Below are 17,471 nucleotides of genomic sequence, written 5' to 3'. Positions count from 1 at the left end.
AAAATAAGGAGATTGGTGTTGTGTCCTGGTGGTCAGGGTTAGCAATACTGGCAGCTCTTGCAATCAGCGTTTTGTTTTTGTTTTTGCACTACTCACACCTCCTTATGACTTCACCTTGCACACAATGACATGTGAATCAATGCTAAGTGTCAGCCCCAGTTGGAAGCAGTTCATGTATAGTAGTGAGCTCTGTACTGGTAGAAGACTTCGGTGTATAGCAACTTAATAATTTGATAGATTTTTCAGTGGAAAGGGGCCTATGCAAATCTTACTTAGTCATTATCAGCCACAGTAATCAGGAGGAGATTTCAGTTATGTGAATGTCTCCTGTGGTTCTAGTGAAAGTAGTTTAAAGAATCTCTCAGCCTCCAGAGGAGAGGCGTTAGGACCCGGGGTGTTAGAAAGATATGAGTATGGTGTCTGTGCTGTCTGTTGGGTTCGCACTAGAAATGGGAATGTTAAAGATGCTGTATGTAGTCAGTAAAGGAAGACACCGTGCTTCAGCAGGGTTGCTCTGCGGACTCCAGGCTGCACTTGCTGTGTCTCTTTCTGTTAGATGTCTTATGTATGATGTTAAGTAGGCTCAGTCCAAATTGCTTTAAAACAGAAAAATAAAACTAAATTTGCCTTTAGTTTTATTTGCCCCCTCCCCCGTTTTAAAGAAAAAAGCTGTGAAGTTAGAAATGGAAAGCCATTTAAACTGGAGTGAATGTGTCACATTCAAGATCCGTGTTCCCTCGGACAGTTCTGACGTATGAGATGCATAACTGATGGTGAATTTTTACGTGGCCCCTTTTAAAGAAAGTCTAGATTATATTTATTTGTTTGTTTGGTGCTGATATGTACCTGCTAGGAAAGGGCTCTCTAATAGGTCACCACTCCCAGTCCCCATTTCTCTCCCTACTCCCCCCTCCCCTTTGAGACAGGCTGTCACTGTATAGTTCTGGCTAGCCTTGAACTCACTTCAGATCTGCCTGTCTCTACTCTTGCGCACACCCAGCAATCTCTCCTCACCTGTTACTTACTGCCTCTTTTGTTATTACCTGGGATGTTGTGGATAACTAGGTTTTCACTGAAATTCTATGCCTCACCTCTGTTCATAAACGATTTTGTAACTCTTGACTCATAAAGGCTTTGGATAAATCATAAAACATACCTATTCTAGTTCTTTTCTCAACCCAGCATTTGAGAAATGGATTAGCAAAACAGAAAAGCAAGCCATACAAAAGAGAAAGACAAAAAAACTGTAAGACTTTGTGTGGTAAATGATGTTAATTGGAAAAACTGTGACAAATAGCAGATTGCTAATCTCTCTCTCTCTCTCTCTCTCTCTCTCTCTCTCTCTCTCTCTCTCTCTCTCTCTCTCTCTCTCTCTCTCTCTCTCTCTCTCTCTCTCTCTCTCTCTCTCTCTCTCTCTCTCTCTCTCTCTCTCACACACACACCTACACCTTTTCTCTGTTAAGTGTTGGAGACCATACTGAATTTTCAACCCACTTTTTCTGTTTTTTGTAAAAATTGTAGTTCTTAACTTTTGCCACTGGGTGGTGTGTTTGCATTACACAAGCCCTTCCTAAATTTAAAGGAACCATATGAAAATTTACAATAAAATTAACATGGTTGTATAGTTTGTTGTTCAGTCGAGTAAGTTTAAAGTAGTTCCAAAAAAATATCTTAGAGAGAGAGAGAGAGAGAGAGAGAGAGAGAGAGAGAGAGAGAGAGAGAGAGAGAGAGAGAGATGTTGACAATGTCTCAGGTAATTCTAGCATTTGGGAGGCAGAAGCAAGAGGATTTTTGTGAATTAAAGGCCAGCCTGGTATGCATATTGAGTTTCAGGATTATACGGAGAGACCCTGTCTCAATAAAAACAAAACAAAACAAAAAACTAGAGAACTTATACATACTAGGCAAGATGTCCACCCTTGAGCACACAGTTGATATTGTGGTTTAATCAACATCCAAGTTTTAAAAAAAAACACAATTTCTTGTATTATAATGCTCTAAAAACATTAAAAAACAGGAAGCTCTGGTTTTAAAAGGTGTCCTTAATGATCAGTTTGTTTTTTTCTCCTGTCCCATAATCATTCACACATTTATGATAAAAGCTTTACTTTAAAATATAGTTCCAATTATTTACAGTTTGCTTTTAAAGGTATCCAGTGCCTTATTGACATTTTTTGTTTGAGTGAGTTGAGTAGTTAGTTGTCAAGATTTTCTTTGGGGTTATAACAAGGTTCCAGTTCACAGAAGGAAAAAAAAAACATAAAACAAGCATCTTAAATTACCCCATATTGTAGTCTGCTCAGATTATCTGAGTATGTCTGTATTCACATACAAATACAGGTGTTTTCCAAGGTCACAGGTATCAGATTCACAGGCGCTGGAGACAGACAGCTGTGCACAGAGCTTGGGTCTTCTGCAGGAGCAATTTGCCACTCATCCAGTTTCAGGCCTCCTTAGAGCCTTTTTTAAAACACTGAGTTTAGAACAATAGTTCTCAACCTTCCTAATGCTATGACTCTTTAATACTATCCTCATGTTGTGGTGACTCCCCAGCCATAAAACCATTTTCGTTGATACTTCATAACTGTAATTTTGCTACTGCTATGAGTTATAATGTAAATATCTGATAGGCAGGCTTATATGTGACCCCAGTGAAAGGATTGTTCTGCCCCAAAGGGGTTGCTACTCACAGCATAAATGAAAGGTTTTATCTTTGTAAGTTTACTTTTTTGCAGTGAGTCTAAGTTTTGGTAAGGGGAGCTTTTGTTACTTAACCTTTGTGGGCCTTAGTTTTCTTATAGTATGTGTTCAGTTTAGAAAAAAGAGTGTCATGGTTCCAAGAAGTAATGTTACTCAGAAATACACGAGTGAATTATGAAGGTGAGAATAAATAACCCATAATCCTGCTTTGGCTTAATTGGTCTGTTGCTGCTTCCCTCCCTCCCTCCCTCCCTCCCTCCCTCCCTCCCTCCCTCCCTCCCTCCCTCCCTCCCTCCCTCCCTCCCTCCCTCCTTCTGTCTCCTGGGCTAGGGAATCCATCATCTAGCTCATTGTTAGAACACTTCCCTAAACATGTACAAGGCCTGATCAAACCCCAACACTCAAATTTTCTGTTATAATTAGGACTGTATTTTATTCCATGTGACATTTTAATGTATTGTTTTGTGGTTTTAGAAATCCCTTACAGAGAAGCAGGGATGTGGCTTGGTGGATAAGTACTTGCTTAGTGTTTGTAAGGCTCTGGAGGTCAATCTCTAGTATTTTAGGGCAAAGGGGATTTTGAATATCCGATACATGTGCTTTATATTTTAAGTCATTCTTTTATTCAGCATTAAGGTGGTTTTCATGGGGTTTTTTGTTTTGTTTTGTTTTGTTTTTTCCAGACAGGGTTTCTCTGTAGCTTTGGAACCCGTCCTGAAACTTAGGTTGTAAACCATGCTGGCTTCGAACTCACAGAGAGAGATCCACTTCTGGAGTGCTGAGATTAAAGACCCAGCGGTTTTCATGACTTTTAATGTTCTTACTAAGTACTCGTTATAAGCTTCATATTATTTCCTATGTCAATAGTTTTTACAAATGGAAACGATCACCAAAAGGTTTGAAAGGCATATTGATGTTATTGATAGCTGTTGGCAGGTTTTGTTTTGTTTTTTCCTCTAGCTCACTGTCTTAGGTCTTTGGCATAGAGTTTTGTAGTAGCTTACTGGTGGTTATTTCTGCTATAGTGGCAACTCATTTTTAGGTTACCTTTTATTTTATGTCCACAGTAAGTTTTTTAATGTTGTAATGTTTATAATTTGATTTTCACTTTTCAACTTGGTTTTAAAGGTTCAGATTTAAAAAGTTTTTGCTATAATATGACACTCATGGCCCTTCTTGTTTTAGTATTGTAGCAGGTTGGCATATGTGAAACTTGGGGTAGTAGCAGAAAGTGTCATTTTGATTATGCGTGTGCTAGACCTCATAGAGGTCAAAAACAACAGGTTCTGAGAGTCAGGCTTCGCTTGTCAGGCTCGGCTCAAGTGTCTTAACCCAGTGAGCCATGTGACTGGCTCAGACAAATACCCAGATGAGAGGGACAGACAACAAGAAATGGAAAGATCACCTAATTAGATGGCACATGGCTCAGAAGGAGGGATGCTTTTATAGGCAGCACTGCTAACATTTGCAGACTAAAGTGGAGGACTGAAAGAGTGCTGTCTTTCTGTCAGCACACAGACAGGTGCTCTGGAGATGACGATGGGTGTGGACAAAGCAATGGCCAACAGCAAAGAAGACTTCTAGAAAAGCATGAACTTAGTTAGGAAAGCAAGGTAAAATGGCCTTTTTAGGATAGTATAGATTCAATAGTTATGCATACGAATTTATGATCTTAATTCAGAATTCAAATAAACACAATGAAAAGTCTGCCTTTATTTCCTTTCAAAAGACTATAAACAAAAAAATTTAAAAGGGTAAACATCAAGGAAGATTTTTTTTTTAGAATGTGCCTACCATGTCAAAAGTAAAGGATATGAAAAGGAATACTGTTCTAATAATTATGTACTACTACTGTATTTTGGAAAGTAAATTTATTTCTTCATATCTCAACAAATAGGTTGAAGGAAAGCAATGCTACTAATCATTCATACTGACTTGAAAGTCCATTTGAATTAGAGGATCTTTTTCCTCATTAATGTTTTGTTACTCTCAAATCTCCCATTTGATCTGTCTAGTATTACTAGTTTTTTGTTTAGTTTTGGTGGTGGCTTTTTTTTTAACTGTCTTACTGTGTAGCCCAGTCTGGCTTTGAGTTCATAGACATGTACCGCCACAGCAAGCTGAATGTGAATTATTCTAAGCAGGCTCAATTTTGCCCTTTAAAAAACCCTGAAGAGATGGTTCCTTGCTTAAGAGACGTGGCGGCTCACAGCTGCCTGTAGCTCTATTTCCAGGGGCTCTCATATGCTTTTTCTGGCTTCAGTGGGCACCACACACTTACAGGGTACACACACAACGCATACGTACAGGACTTGCACATACACATAAATTAAATTCTTAAAAAAGGACCAAAGAAAGGTTAGTTACAATTCATGTTGGTTTTTGTACTTTGAAAACGCCTGTGTAAATGTAGTATTATATTACTATATTTTAAAAGTTAAGGAAAACAATTTTCAATTTAAAAACAAGTTGCTATGGTTACCGTGTGTTTACTTTTTTAAGTAATAGTTACACCAGACATCCAAAGAATTTCCACTAGTATAGAAAAATCAGTAGCTTATGTGTGTACACTGGTTATTCCATACACAACTTAAAACTGTACATATCACTTCCTTTCTAAAGTAACTATCATTTGGAAAATATTAAAGAAAATGACTCATCCTTTTTGAGTTGTATGTAACAGGGTGGAGACATACTGAACATACTATTTTAAAATTCAAGTAATGACTCAGTGTAGAACATTTTTTTTTTTAAATCAAAGAATACTGTAGTTTGTAGGGTGTGGTGGCACATGCCTTTAATCCCAACAATGGAGAGCCAGAGGCAGGTGGATCTCTGTAGGCCAGCCTGGTCTACAGAGCCAGTTGTAAGACAGCCAGAGAAACCCTGTCTTGAAAGGGGGCGGGAGAATGCTGTATTTCTGCATAACAGTTTTTAATGGCTAAAAGAGGAAGGTGTTTTTTGATGTGTTTGTGGCATGGAGTTTCTTTTTCAGGTACATTTTTATGACTTTAATAAGCTTATGGACTGCTATGATTGTAAACATTAAACAATGTTAATTACATTAATTGTAGCTGATTCTAAACTTCTTAAAGGGGATATCTTTTTAGAATCTATGACTAGTCCATTCTTAGTTAATTTAGTTGTTAACCCTGACAACAGTCATGCTGTAATTTTTATTGTTCATAGTAAACAGCATCACAGGTATACTTAAAAACTTTTGAGCCAATATAAGATTAGTCACTATATTTTGATGACCTTTACTTTTATTCATAATAGAATATTGTTTGTTTTTTAACATTAGGGATATTTTAAACTGAAAATACTTTATATTTAAAATAGAAACAAATAGTAAAGGGTCTTATCATAGCAGTAGGAGTTGAAATAGTGTGCTTTAGCTTGAGTGGTTTAGCTGTGACCATAGGGGTCCCTCACCTTTTCTTTTCAGCTTTTTTATCTGTCAGACTTAGCATGGCCTTCGGAAAAATTCTATTAGATCATAAGATACCCAGCATACTTACCAAACATACTGTTGTCCAGTAAGAGGGCCATCTCCTTCTGTTCCCCCCCCCAAAAAAAGTCTTTCCTAGAAGCACTGCAGCTGACTTTCCCTGGCATGTGACAGAGCAAGCTGGCTCAGATTGCTCATCAGTTACAAGTGAGTCACTTAGAGGTAGAATGGAACACTGTGATCACCCTTACTCCAGTTAGGACTCTCCAAGTCATGTGGAGTATAGAAGTGGACATCCAAACAAAACTGAAGGTAGACTGTGAGAAGGGAGGGGTTAAGATGTTGATAAGTAGGCAACCAATAGTAAGCTGCACATTACATAGAAAAGTTAACCCTACCATTGTCTTCCCATCAGTATACATTATTCACAACACACTAATGGAAAATACTGTGAGGGTTCTATAGGGTTTTTTGTTTTTTCTTTTTTTTAAGAGGGGGCACTCTTAAAACAGACTGAAGGAAACTCCTGTATAAATGTTACTGACATAAGAAAGTATATTTGAGAATATGAAATAGGAAAAATTACTCCTTTAGTTTTGACCAAATACAATGAAAATTTTATCTTCAAATATTTTCTATCAATCTTCCCTATGAAAACAAACCTCCTTTCTGCATCCTTGTGATCATAACTCATCAGTTAATCCCCTTTTAACTGTTGATTGGGCACCTGGGCTTATTCTGCTGCAGCCTGGCTGTTGTTAATGCTGTGATAATGAGGGTGCATAGCGTCTCTGTTACATGCTAACTTTGACGCCTTTGGGCATATACTGCACAGTGGTATAGATGAGTCATCTGGTAGTTCTGTTTTTAATTTTTTTGAGGAACTTCCATGTTGATTTCCATAATGACTGGACTAATTTACAGTATGTAAGAGTTATCAAATTGAAGTTGGATATGGCAACCCGACAGGAAGAAGAGACCCAAGAGTGGGCACAAGAGTCAGAGTTCTCATAGTTAGGAGTCTCATAAAACATAAGGTAATAGCTATAATATACACCCAGAGGACTTGGTGTAGACCCATGTAGGCCCCATGCTTGCTGCTTCAGTCCCTGTGAGCTCATTTGTTCCCCGCTTAGGTGATTCAGGGGCCCTTGTTCTCACCCTCCATCATCTCCTCTGACTCTTACAGTCTTTCTCTCTCTACTTCTGCAGGGTTCTCTAAGGTCTGAAGGTTGGAATTTGGTGGAGGACTCCCTCCCACATTTAGACTCTTTCCAAATAATGCTGTGGGTCTCTGCATCTTATTTTGGACATGTTAAAAATGTAATTTTACCAGTTTTTGTTTATCCTTTTAAAATGTGGTTACTATATAAGAATATTTAAATTACTCATGTAGGTATCTGTATATTTCTATTAGATCATATTGATCTAACATTTGAGCAGGTTATTCGTGCATTCCAAATGATGTTTTTAAAATTCAAAACCCTTTTCCCCAAATGTAAGAATGAGTTCTGATCCTAAAAGCTCCAGCTAGTTGGTATTGGTTTCTTTGTGGGGAAAAAAACCAGTGAGTTAAAACAAGAAAAAAAAAAGTAACAGTGAGGTTTGTGGATAGCTTTATAAAAAGCATTAATTAGTACCTGCCCTCTTCTTTTTAAGAGGCTGGACAGTTGGAAGGTACCTTTCTTGCCTGTACAGTTAATGAATTTGTATGCTGTTTACTTGCTCATCAGTGTGTGGTCTGTATTTCATATGTAAACCTCTGGTATATGTTGCGTTTTAGTACCTTGTGTTCTTGTACTTTGCATTTTTCTTGTTTATGATATAGCACCCTGTTAATATTGTATAATGTCTTAGCAGATGAAGATTTTTATACACACAATATTGATGTGCTGTGCATAGAAGAGATAAGACTTAATATTTGTTCAAATAATGCTATGGCATTTTTTTGGTAAGTGTCTTTAAAATAAATATTCTTGTTCAAGGTGGTTTTATGTGTGTTTTTAGATTATTACAGTATGCTAGACCTTGAGTAGAGTTGGCCAGATCTTGCCATCCTTTATTAATTTTTCTAAATTCATTAGATTTGTGTTGAACTGAACACTTCATTTTCCAGTCATGGTGTAGATGCTGACATTGTAGGATAAATTTTATGTGAAGAATGATTAGGATCCTGGGTAGTGATGGTACACACTCTTAGTTCCAGCACCCAGGAGGCAGAGGCAGGCAGATCTCTGAGTTCAAGGCCAACCTGGTCTACAAAAGCAAGTTCCAGCACAACCAGAGCTATACAATGAAACCCTGTCTCAAATCCCCACCCCAACCCCCCAAAAAATGATTGGGAAAACCTTCAGTGTAGAAGTTGGGCTCAACCAATCAGATGAAACTTCTTCAGTCAAAGTAGGTGAACTTATACATTAGATACTTTGGAATAAGTTAAAATTATTTTTTTTGTGTGTTTGAGTGAGGGGGGGTTCTGTTTTAGAGAAGAACCCTGAAACTTGGGGAGTAGGATGTTACTATAATTTCATTTTTATATGTTTCAAGTATTAGGATGATATATTTGATTCAATTATATAGAGATGGAGAGCATCATTTTTATATGTGCATATTTGTTCTTAAATTTTTTTGTGGGGGATTTTTTTACTAGGGAAAGGGAGACCGGCCTCTGGAGCCTAGAGGAAAGAGGGGACGAGAGAGAGGGAGAGAAAGAGAGCTAAAAGCATTTTACATATTTTAAAGTGACTAGTGGAAGCAGACATGGTGGTATATACATACAGCCCCATCTAATCGGGAGGTTGTTGAAGCAGGCAGATCTGTTCAGTGCAGCAGTTCTAGGCCAGCCTGAGCAACATTGCAAGAGCCCATTCTCCCTCCCCACAGAAGATAACTACTGAACCTACATGAATGTTGGTTTTTCTGTAGATGAGTAATTTATAATTTATAGCAATTTTTGTTTGTAATTTCTGTCATTCTTACCTATATTAAGCACTCCCATGGTTTAATAAGTAAATTGGCTTAAACAAAGAATAGCATTAAAATGCTCATTCAAAAACAACTTATTCACAAATCAAATAGATATTGTTAGAGGTGTTCTTTAATGATCATTTTTACCACATAGAAATTAAAGTTTAAAAAAATCTTAGTGGTAGTAGGAATGTTTTTTGGCATTAAGCATTTTAGGCATTTTGTTGATTGGGTCAAATAATTTCTGGGTTCTTTTTTCCTGTATGAAATGGGAATATCAGAGATGATTATATTAAAGGAGGGTGTGTAGCACCCAGCATAATGTGCTCAAAAGTGGCATGAGGTGGCTTATAAGAATAAGATAATAAAAGGGGAAAATACAGGTCAAGGTTGGGCAGGTGTTTCTTTGTAACAAATTGGGAAATATTCTTAGTCTGGGACAAAGTGGGAAAGGTAATGAAAGCCAGCTTAAAAGTAGTTTGGGTGGTTTTGTTGGCGGTGTTAGGATTAAACCCATGGCCTGCTACATGCTAGACAAGTACTGCAGCCCCAGCCCCCAAATGGTTGGCTTTCACACTTGATTGTAGCTCTTGGGGACTTGTTTGTTTGTTTTCCTCATGAGATTTCTGGGCTCTTTTGACATGTGAGAAATTCAGGACAAGAATTTTCAACAATTGTTTTATACAGCTGCTTAATGGGTTTTTAATATATGAAGGTATTTATTCAATGAAAATTTAAAGGGTTCATAAATTTTAATATTAGGATTTCTACCTTTATGAAATTTTAAGTTTTTTCTTTAAAAAGTTTGAGTCAATAAATGATTGAATCCATTAACTTAGAAGACATAGCAAGCCTTAACTTTTGTTTTCTTTAAACCTCTTTTCATTCTAGAAAATAACATACATCTGAAGGGGGAGAAGAAGGAGAGAAGAGGGGAGGAGAGGAAGGAAAAGGTCTTGAGAAAAATAAGAGAAATGCACTTAGGTTCATGGTTTTAAATCTGATAGAATATTTCTCTTTCCTCTCTTTATGAATTCACAGACATTCTTACTGCAGCTGCTGTCATGGAGTTAAACATTTGCTGTACTGTCGCATATGAAAGCAGTTAATCTGTTTGGGACTGTTTACTTGCTAAAGCCTGTGTTAGTCAGCAGAGGCAGTACACCAGATTTCCTTGTGGCTTTTAGTGGAAAATGTTAAAAGCGCACTTATTTTTCAGTTATAGAATTTTCAGTTTGATCTGAATTAGTCACAGAACTGGCATGAACCCTCTAATTGTGAAGGCTGTCCAAATGCACTATTTTTTTCTCCTGCTAGAGGAAGTTACATCCTGAGCAGCTCAGCTCTCTGGTAAGTGTAACATGTGAGCATTACTAGGCATTTCATCCTGCGGGTCTGCGGGCTTGCTCTTCAGACTGTTGCTCTGCTGAAACGCTTCTGTGGGACCAATTCTGAGGTTATGTGGATATTTCTCAAGAACCTACTCGTTTGAGGATATCAGAGGCCTTTTGAAAGATCATCCGAGGAACAGGAAAGCGTCTGAAATCAACTGAAAAGGGTAACTGCAGCGGTTGTCACCGGGGACGGGAACTGTATTGGCACAGAGGCAAATGACTGAATAAAGTAGTTGGCTCAGAGAAGATGCACAGTCTGCTGTTTTTCCTCTGAATGAAGACTGTTTAATGGAAGCTGTACTCCTGTAGAGATGAAAGGAAATACTGGGGTGATAAACTACTTTCTTCCCTTCTCTTTAAAATGAAAACTCTGAAGCAGTAACTGGAGCTCAAAGGTCTTCTGATTCGTTTGCTGTCTGCTTGTTGTGCTAGGATTCTCCACTGACACCATTTCTGCCTGGTGCCTGTGTCTTTTTACTGGGCAGCCAGAAACGACTGCCTGATGGAGAAAGAATGAAAGCTTTGCCTTGCCCATGTTACTGACAGGATAAAGCTGTCTGCGTTTCATCTCCTCTGTGCGAAGTCTGGATTAATCAACTTGTGTTCTGGTACCAGAAGTCCTGTTGTCTCCTGCGATCTGACTCATCACGTGTAAACGTGCTGCAGCTCTGCTGTTAGTGCAGAGTGGTAGCCGCTTTTCTTTCTTCCCTAAACACAGAGGGCGCTGTCAGCCCCTGAGCTTCATTGTCAGGGTTATGTTAAATTCTATATTTCAGGGTTTGTTGTCTGGATAATATCTGTATGAAGTCAGTGAAGCTGAAAAAATGAAGACAAATTACAAGTGGAAACAGAATAGTGAGAATCTGTTTTATTTTCAGCTACAAGCCGCTCAGCCTACTGGTAACTATATGACCTTGCAGACAAGAGGGGGGATATCGGTGGCCACCTCTATCACAGCAGTTGTTTCTAATTTCATTTTTTATGGTGTGGTGTCGTGTCACCCAAAACAATGATTGTTTTGTACAAGTAAATTTCAGAGCTCATTTTAACAATTTAACTATTTTGGTGAAAGAAAAGTATTTTTGAAAGAATTAGCCCTAGACTTGAATTTTAATTATTGACACATTGTCTGCAGTAACGCGGCAAAAAAAAGAAATAGGTTTTTATTTCTAGGGAGTTATGTTTCATAATTTTAAAGTTCAGTTTCTGTACTATTGCTCACTGTAAACCAGCAGCACTGCTCAGAGAATGTTCATAAGTGGTATACAGAAGAGGAGGAAAAGCTGCTCGCACTCTTCCCACTCTGTCTTCTATCACATAGCTTGAAGCTTAATGTTTTAAAAGAGCGAATGAGTCGAGTGTGTATTGTTGTTTTGGAGGAGGTAGAAGATGATTCTCCTGTATTCATTTCTAACTTGCCCCAGGAAAGTAAATCTCTACATTCTCCACCTTCTGGAAATGTATTGGTAAGCTATGAGAGTTTTTGTTGATTATATTTTATAGAGCTAATTATATAAATTTAATTTTGAAGGAATACACTGAGTTCGATTTTACTAGTTGCATTAGAAGCTCCAGGCTTCTATGATACTTGTATGATGTAGTATTTGTGTGTAAAATGAGCACATTTCTGAGTTCTTCTTTTTCAAATACTTTGGTCCCACTTTAGACTACATCTATTCATCTCCTTATGAGGACTTGAAAATAAACCAAGAAGTAGTTATGAAAGCATGCTCTTGTTTTCTTTTGGTTTTAGAACTGATCTGACAAGAATCAGGGACTTACATACTTTTGAAAAGGTTGATTACTACAACAACGTCAAGGCTTAGCCTTTTCTAGAAAGAATTTTGCCTATTTGCGTGCAAGACTATATTAAAAAGAACCAGAATATATCCTTAACCTTATTTTGAATGCTGTTGTCAGCTAACTCCTTATTTGACTAGTATAATATGAATATGATACCTTGCAGAGTCTTTGTTGCTGATTAGGAAATTATATTTAGACATGCATATGTTTGTCTTTTCATGTTACTCAGATGTATACTGTTTTTTTGGTCTCTGACTAGTAGTTATTTTTTATCAGTTGCTAAATTTCTTTTCTGGGGTTTCTGTCATTTTATACACATAGTGAGAATCCTATGTATGTTATATTCATGCCCTGAACAAACCTTTTCAAAACCTTCTTCTTTCATAGCCTTCAGTGGATTAGGAATTGCTTATTTGGCTGGTTCTATTCCAAAAATAGATTTGAATTATCAGACTTATATTTGTATGTCTTTGTTTTCATCATGTATAAGCAAAGGGCTTTCACATGAGAAATAAAATGAGTGTCTATTCTATTACTTAATTTTGTTCAAATTGCTTTTGAAAAGATTTATTAGTTAGGCTTCTTTACTATTCCCCCAGGATGAACCCTATACTTTGATATGAAATGTCTGATTTATATTCCTTACCCCCTCCAAAATTATGGCTGCAGGGGAGAAAATAAATATTAGACTTATAAATCATGCAAAAATATCTTTAGAATTATACATATGATGTGATTAATGTTTTACTCCTTTTTTTTCAGCCATCACTTGTGCAAGCTATATTTAATGGTGATCCAGATGAAGTTCGAGCACTAATATTTAAGAAAGAAGATGTTAACTTTCAGGTAAAGCAGTTAATTCACTTACACCAACCTTTTTAATTACCACTCCCCCTCCACAAAAGACAAAAAAGCCCTCTTTCTTAATATGTGATTTTGCTTGCATGTTTTTGTTTGAAAACATAATTCTGCAACAGTTGTTTTCAGTCAAGGCAGGAGAGTCTTGTTTGAGATCAAAAGGGGTACACTGGATGTATCTGAAAACCCACAGCTCTTCAAAGCCAATGGAGAAGGGTTTGGCTCCAAACTTTTTTTTTTTAAATTAAATTAAACACAGTCTTATTTTACATAACAGTCCCAGTTCCCTCTCCCTCCCTTCCTCCCATTTCCGTCACCAACCAACCAACCAACCAGCCCCCTGTCCCACTTCACATCTCTTCCTGGGGGGGGGGGCTCCCATGGGGGATCATCAAAGTCTGTCACATCAATTGGGGCAGGACCTAGACCATCCCCTGTGTATCTAGGCTGAGAGAGGATCCCTGCACAGCCCATTAGTGCACTAGGGATAAATACTGGTCCCACTGGCAAAGGCTACATAGACTGTTGAGGCCTCCCAACTGGTCCCTACATTCAGGGCGCCTGGTTCGGTCTTATGCTGGTTCCCCAGCTGCCAGACTGGGGTTAGTGAGCTCCCATTTGCTCAGACTCTAAACTTTTTACTTTGAAAATTTCAAATACAGGAATGTTGAAAAAATAGTCTGAAGACCCTTTCCTTGGTTCAGCATTGATAATATTTTACTGTTTATTCTCATAACAAGGAAGGGGGAGGATGCACATTTTTTCTTTTGTTGAATCATTTTGAAATATCATTCATTGCAAATATGATATTTCATAATTTTTTTTAGATATGTGAGTGCTTTTAAAAACTTGATGGAAAAGATTTTTGTAAAGTTAAGATGTATCTAATTGGATTATGAGATCAGATGTGATTTCTATAAATATGAGAGCTATATGAAGACTTTTTATTAGTGTATATTTGCTATACAAAATGGTGGGCTTTATTAATGACATTTTTGTTCAAATAAATCATGTACTTTCTTCCTATTTACTCTGCATTACCCTTTCCTATTCTCCCTATCTCTTACTCTTTTCAAATAGTCTTTCTATTTTCGTAGGTCGTATTTGTGTGGCTCTGTGTAGGTAGGTAGGTACGTACATACGTACATACATACACACGTACACATACAAAGACTCTTGATTTTTAATTAGACTCAATTACAAGGGGCTAATTGTTTGAAAACGTTTTGAATTTAAGAATATAGTAGATGCAGCTGGTGCACCCCTTTAATCCCAAGCACTCTGGAGGCAGAGGCAGGTGGATCTCTGTGAGTTCGAGGCCAGCCTAGTCTGTTAAGCGAGTTCCAGGACAGGCTCCAAAGGTACAGAGAATCCCTGTCGGGGGTGGGGAGAGAGAGAGAGAGAGAGAGAGAGAGAGAGAGAGAGAGAGAGAGAGAGAGAGAGAGAGAGAGAGAGAGAGAGAGAGAGAGAGAGAGAGAGAGAGAGAGAGAGAGAGAGAGAGAGAGAGAGAGAGAGAGAGAGAGAGAGAGAGAGAGAGAGAGAGAGAGAGAGAGAGAGAGAGAGAGAGAGAGAGAGAGAGAGAGAGAGAGAGAGAGAGAGAGAGAGAGAGAGAGAGAGAGAGAGAGAGAGAGAGAGAGAGAGAGAGAGAGAGAGAGAGAGAGAGAGAGAGAGAGAGAGAGAGAGGATGTGATACTGAAAGCTGACACGCTGGAAAGTGTAAGAAGATATGTAAGAGATATTTACATATATATTATAGGGCTGTTTGTTCTGAAATAGGGTCCTGCTGGCCTTTTTCAACTTATTAAACTTGCTTAAAGAATATAATTTAGTAAGACAAAATAATTTCATTAATTTATAAATATTTTCTGGAAACAAATGTTCCTCTGAGCTAAGGATGGCATGAAAAGACTCATGACTTCTAAGCTGCTGTAACAACACCAAAACTGATATTATAAACTTTTTTTGTAATTATAAGAAAGCATATACTGAAGCACATCTTGAACTCTGATGTTTCTTTTTACCTTTATATAAGAGTACTGTGACCATTTAGTGTTGGTAGATATTTAAAAGTTTATCTTTTTTAAAATTCAGCTTATCTGCATAGATTTGTATTATTGGCTCAAATGGTTGATTTCTAAGAACATGGAGTACTGACCTAGGGACTACTTAAGACCTTTTTTAAGTAAATGACTTCTTGGTTTATATTTAGCTGAAGAAGCATGTACCTAATTCAAGATTTATTTATTTTAAATGGAGTATATGGTTCACTTCACCTAATTAGGCTGTCTTAGCAAATCCACTTTGCCTAGCACAGGAAATAGTTGTAGGGGTATAAATGTATGAGCAGAAGATAAATAAACATACACTATTTTTTTGGTTTTTAATCTTTACCTTTAATAATACTAGCATTTTTTTTAATTTGGTGAGGATCTCAGGAATAATCTAATTACCATGGCTAATTACTCCATCATTACAAAGCTCGTAGGCACCATTGCTTCTCTACTTTATCTAATCAAAATACCTTAAACAAAAAGTCTTTTTTCTCTGTGGCTTTGGAGGCTGTCCTGGAACTAGCTCTTATAGACCAGGCTGGTCTTGAACTCACAGAGATCCTCCTGCCTCTGCCTCCCAAGTGCTGGCATTAAAGGTGTGTGCAGTTAGCAATATAAGAAATATCAGTGACCTTTCTTTGAGGAAACTGTAACAGGTTCCTAGTAATAACAAAGGTTAAGTGTTGAAGAATTCTACTCCTTGAAACTCAGATTTCGTGTTTTTAAAGGTTATTTTGTCCAAGTGTGTATATGGCGTGCTCACGTGTGTGTGTGTGTGTGTGTGTGTGCGCGCGTGCGCGCGCGTGTGCGTGTGTGCGTGCGCGTGTGCATGCTCATGTTTCTGCATGTGGAGATTAGATGTTGACACTGGATGTCTCCTAGAGTTTCTCTTCTCCTTAGATTTTGAGCCAGGGTCTTTTACTTAAGCTAGAGATTTGCCTATCTGGGGTTGCAGCTCTGACTGGGCTTGCAGAAGCTTGCTTCTATCCTTAGCTGTTGCATAGCTCCTGGGGATCTGAACTCAAGGCAATTTAGTGGCTAAGTAAATGGAATCTTATTGTATGCTTAACTTGTTGATGGTAGTTGTTTGTTGTAGTGTCGGTGGTCAAATTCAGGGTCTTAGTATGATAGTTGAATAATTTACTCCAGAGCAAGATGATTGATTATCAGTCCGTCTTCTAACAATACTGAGTTTTGGACCAGAGTCTTGACAGAGTGAAATGAGTAACAACTGCACATACTCAAAACAGACAAAGCAGAGAGAATATTTCTAGATTTCCTTAGGGGCAAACATTTTTCCTAGAATACTGGCAAAACAGCCCCTGACGTCTTGGTGGTTACAGGTGTCAGTCTGTTTGTCTAATTTGCTTATGTCAGTTATGATTTGTTGCCTGCTTTGTTTCTTGGGGAAAGAATAGAGGCTTGTTTTGATTGCTGTGTCTGGAGTGGGTCCAAATTTTCATAGGAAGGAGGAACAGAAAAATAGTGGCTTACATGTGTAACTTAACAAGGATAGCTGGTTCTTTTACAACAGAAATAGCAAACTGTTGGAAAAATGAAAAGTTGTTTATGAAAGAAACACTGTAAACCACTAGGGATAGATAAGAGCAATTAAAGATATATTGGTGTTTATAGTATAAAGAACATTTGGACTATGAATAGAATTTTCTTCATTTTTGACATACAGCTTTGAACAAATCCTATTTACTTAAGCACTAATGTTATGTATACTTTTGTTGTAAATATGTAGGATTACATTAATGAGCTTCAGAGTCATTCTTAAACCCAAATTTAGGATTCTCCAAAAATCTTCAGTGACTTTGAATGCCTTCCTGATTTTACACAGGAAAGTTCATTTGTTTCTCTTGATTTTATATGACCAAAATAATAATAATAAATGTCTTTCCTTAGACTTTATAAGAATTTGACGTCATGTTGTAGTTCTCAAATAATATAATCTGAAATATTGATGGTGCCCCTTTCAGAGAAAAATCTGATCCATTCTTACAGGAAAGCTGTTTTTCTACAAGTAGAAATTGTTTGTCTGTATCTGGAGTGGTAAAAGTTAGTGTTACAAAATTTGACTTTAGAAACTTTTTTTAAAAAATGCTACTTTCTTTTACTCAAAGAACAGTCTTATAATGCTAGCAGAAAAAATATTTATATTTCATCATTCAGTGTCAAAATGATATTCACAATAGTTAAAATCTCTAGGATTGGTAGGCATGCACAATATTTAGATTTTTT

At 37.4% G+C, this 17,471-nt stretch overlaps 1 protein-coding gene across 6 annotated transcripts in view; it reads left to right on the top strand.

The window, feature by feature from the left end:
• Positions 1-17,471, top strand: part of Ankrd28 (ankyrin repeat domain 28) — a 150,190-nt gene that overhangs the window by 47,919 nt on the left and 84,800 nt on the right. For 2 of the 6 annotated variants that reach the window (XM_040747752.1, XM_040747753.1), the window contains exon 2: positions 13,078-13,161. In XM_040747752.1, the coding sequence (XP_040603686.1) occupies positions 13,078-13,161 (84 nt within the window). Of the gene's footprint in view, positions 1-10,075; positions 11,979-13,077; positions 13,162-17,471 lie in introns of those variants that run through there. The other 4 variants (XM_040747755.1, XM_040747750.1, XM_040747751.1 and 1 more) reach the window with 4 other exon arrangements.

This window comes from Mesocricetus auratus, unplaced genomic scaffold (assembly GCF_017639785.1).
Source record: "Mesocricetus auratus isolate SY011 unplaced genomic scaffold, BCM_Maur_2.0 Super-Scaffold_100006, whole genome shotgun sequence".
Taxonomy (NCBI): domain Eukaryota; kingdom Metazoa; phylum Chordata; class Mammalia; order Rodentia; family Cricetidae; genus Mesocricetus; species Mesocricetus auratus.
This window is presented reverse-complemented; position numbering and strand designations above follow the sequence as displayed.